Source organism: Arachis stenosperma, chromosome 3 (genome assembly GCF_014773155.1).
Source record: "Arachis stenosperma cultivar V10309 chromosome 3, arast.V10309.gnm1.PFL2, whole genome shotgun sequence".
Taxonomy (NCBI): domain Eukaryota; kingdom Viridiplantae; phylum Streptophyta; class Magnoliopsida; order Fabales; family Fabaceae; genus Arachis; species Arachis stenosperma.
The window spans coordinates 65,895,843-65,898,408 of NC_080379.1; the positions used below are offsets into that span (position 1 = coordinate 65,895,843).

A 2,566-nucleotide genomic window follows, 5' to 3' on the forward strand; every position below is an offset into this window, starting at 1 on the left:
TCTTAGATGGGGAGATAACCACAATCAAAATCAACAGCCATGGCAAAGACATTCAAATCAAAACAACTCAAGAAATAACCAGTTGAACAATAACCAAAATCTATATAGAAAACCCCAAAACAATTACCCCAATTCTAACCATTATCCATCCAATAACCCAGCCACCAACCACAACAACTATCATCCATCCATAATAGCTCACAACCAACCACAAATCCCACAAGACTCTCAAAGAATCTCCAACTTGGAGATATTGATGGAAAAAATGGTGAAACAGCAAGAACTTACAAACAAGAACAATGAAGCTTCCACAAGAAATATAGAAAGGCAGATTGGGCAGCTTTCCAAGCAAGCTGTGATCGAAAGGCCAACAAGCTCACTCCCAATTGACATCATTCCAAATCCTAAAGAAGAATGCAAAGCTATACAGTTAAGGAGTGGAAAAACCTTGGTGAATGACAAGAAGCCAACTGAGAATGATGAAGCCAGTAGCAATAATGATGCTACACTCAACAAAGATGATCAAGAGAAGCCTGAAGAGAGAGAGAAGCAGCCACAAATCTCAAGAAAAGGGAAGCAAATAATGGAAGAATCATCTCAAGGACAGAAGCAAGTGGAGAAGACTTTCACACCTCCCTTGCCATACCCTCAAAGGTTCAACAAGGAAACCAATGATCAACACTTCCCCAAGTTCCTTGAAGTCTTCAAGAAATTGGATATTAATATCCCCCTGGCTGAAGCATTAGAGCAAATGCCTCTATATGCAAAATTCTTGAAGGAGCTCATCAACAAAAAGAGAAGTTGGCATGAGAAGGAAATAGTGCTTCTCACTGAAGAATGCAGTGCTATGATTCAAAGGGGTATTCCACCAAAGCTTAAAGATCCAGGGAGTTTTGTAGTTTCATGTACCATAGGTAAGATGACATTAGACAAAGTTCTCTGTGATCTTGGTGCTTGTATCAATTTGATGCCCCTATCAATGATGAGAAAGCTTGCCATAGAAGAACTCAAACCTACCAGGATGTCATTGGTAATGGCTGATAGATCAATCAAGACACTCAATGGCATTGTGGAAAATCTATTGGTGAAGGTTAGAGAGTTTATCTTCCCTGCAAACTTTGTGATTTTGGACACAGAAGAGGAAGGAAACAATTCAATCATTTTAAGAAGACCGTTTCTAGCCACAGTAAGAGCTATTATTGATGTGAAAAAGGGAGAAATGATCTTTAGAGTGCACAATGAGCAAACAGTCATCAATGTTTTCAAAGCAATGCAATACCCCCTTGAGCAAGAAGATTACATGAAAGTAGATATGATCGAAAGTTTGGTGGAAGAAATGTTGGAAGCCAATCATCATGAGCAACAAAAAGAAGAAGGGGAAGAAGATCAGGAGACAATGGAAGCACAAGTAGCTAAAATTTCCATTGAGAAAGAGGTGAAACAAGACAAGAAGGAAGAAATTCCAAAACAAGAATTGAGCCTCTCCCTATTCATCTCAAATATGCATTCCTTGGCACAGCAGATAGCTTTCCAGTGATCATCAACTCTTCCCTGACTGAAGAAGAAGAAGGAAAGCTCCTTAATGTACTAAAGGCTCACAAAGATGCATTAGGATGGACCATTGATGACTTGAACGGTATTAGCCCTACAGTTTGCATGCATAAGATCCTTTTGGAAGACAATTCCAAACCAGTGGTTCAACCTCAAAGGAGGCTAAATCCCACAATGAAGTAATGAAGTTATGGAATGCAGGGATTATCTATCCTATCTCTGACAGCTCATGGATAAGCCCAGTTTAAGTGGTACCAAAGAAAGATGGGATGACAGTTATTGTTAATGAGAAGTATAAACTCATTCCCACAAGAACTGTGACGGGATGGAGGATGTGTATTAACTATAGGAGGTTGAATGATGCCACACGCAAAGATCACTTCCCTCTCCCTTTCATTGACCAAATGCTTGAGAGGCTAGCTGGCTATGCATATTACTGCTTCCTTGATGGGTATTCTGGTTATAATCAAACAGTGGTTGACCCCATGGATCAAGAGAAGACATCTTTCACCTGTCCCTTTGGAGTTTTTACATACAGAAGAATGCCATTTGGATTGTGTAATGCTCCAGCAACATTTTAAAGATGCATGCTATCAATCTTCTCTGATATGGTAGAAAAAATTATTGAAGTTTTCAAGGATGATTTCTCTATTTTTTGTGACACTTTTAGTGCTTGCTTGCATCATCTTACCCTTGTCTTGAAACGGTGCCAAGAAACCAATTTGGTTTTAAATTAGGAGAAATGCCATTTTATGGTACCTGAAGGGATTGTTCTTGGTCACAAAGTTTCAAGAAAAGGGATAGAAGTTGACAAGGCAAAGGTAGAAATTATAGAGAAACTCCCTCCACCAACTAATGTGAAAGCTGTTAGAAGTTTCTTAGGACATGCTGGATTTTATAGAAGATTTATCAAGAACTTTTCAAAAATAGCCAAACCATTAAGCAATTTCTTGATGGTTGATAATTCTTTCATTTTTATGAAAGTTGTCAGCATGCCTGATGAGCGGATATTTTA

The 2,566-nt window shown here is 38.7% G+C and overlaps 1 protein-coding gene across 1 annotated transcript; it reads left to right on the top strand.

The window, feature by feature from the left end:
* The first annotated feature begins 265 nt into the window (after nucleotides 1-265).
* Nucleotides 266-1,537, top strand: LOC130966210 (uncharacterized). Its single transcript, XM_057890994.1, has 2 exons — nucleotides 266-700; nucleotides 779-1,537. Exons 1-2 carry the CDS (start codon nucleotides 266-268, stop codon nucleotides 1,535-1,537), a joined length of 1,194 nt encoding a protein of 397 aa, XP_057746977.1.
* Nucleotides 1,538-2,566: the final 1,029 nt, after the last annotated feature.

Excerpts from the sequence above, each read along its gene's own strand:
- LOC130966210 (XM_057890994.1), top strand. The coding sequence starts at position 266 with ATGGTGAAACAGCAAGAACTTACAAACAAGAACAATGAAGCTTCCACA. Across the intron at positions 701-778 it reads ACTTCCCCAAGTTCCTTGAA|GAGCTCATCAACAAAAAGAG; the intron begins GTCTTCAAGAAA and ends AAATTCTTGAAG.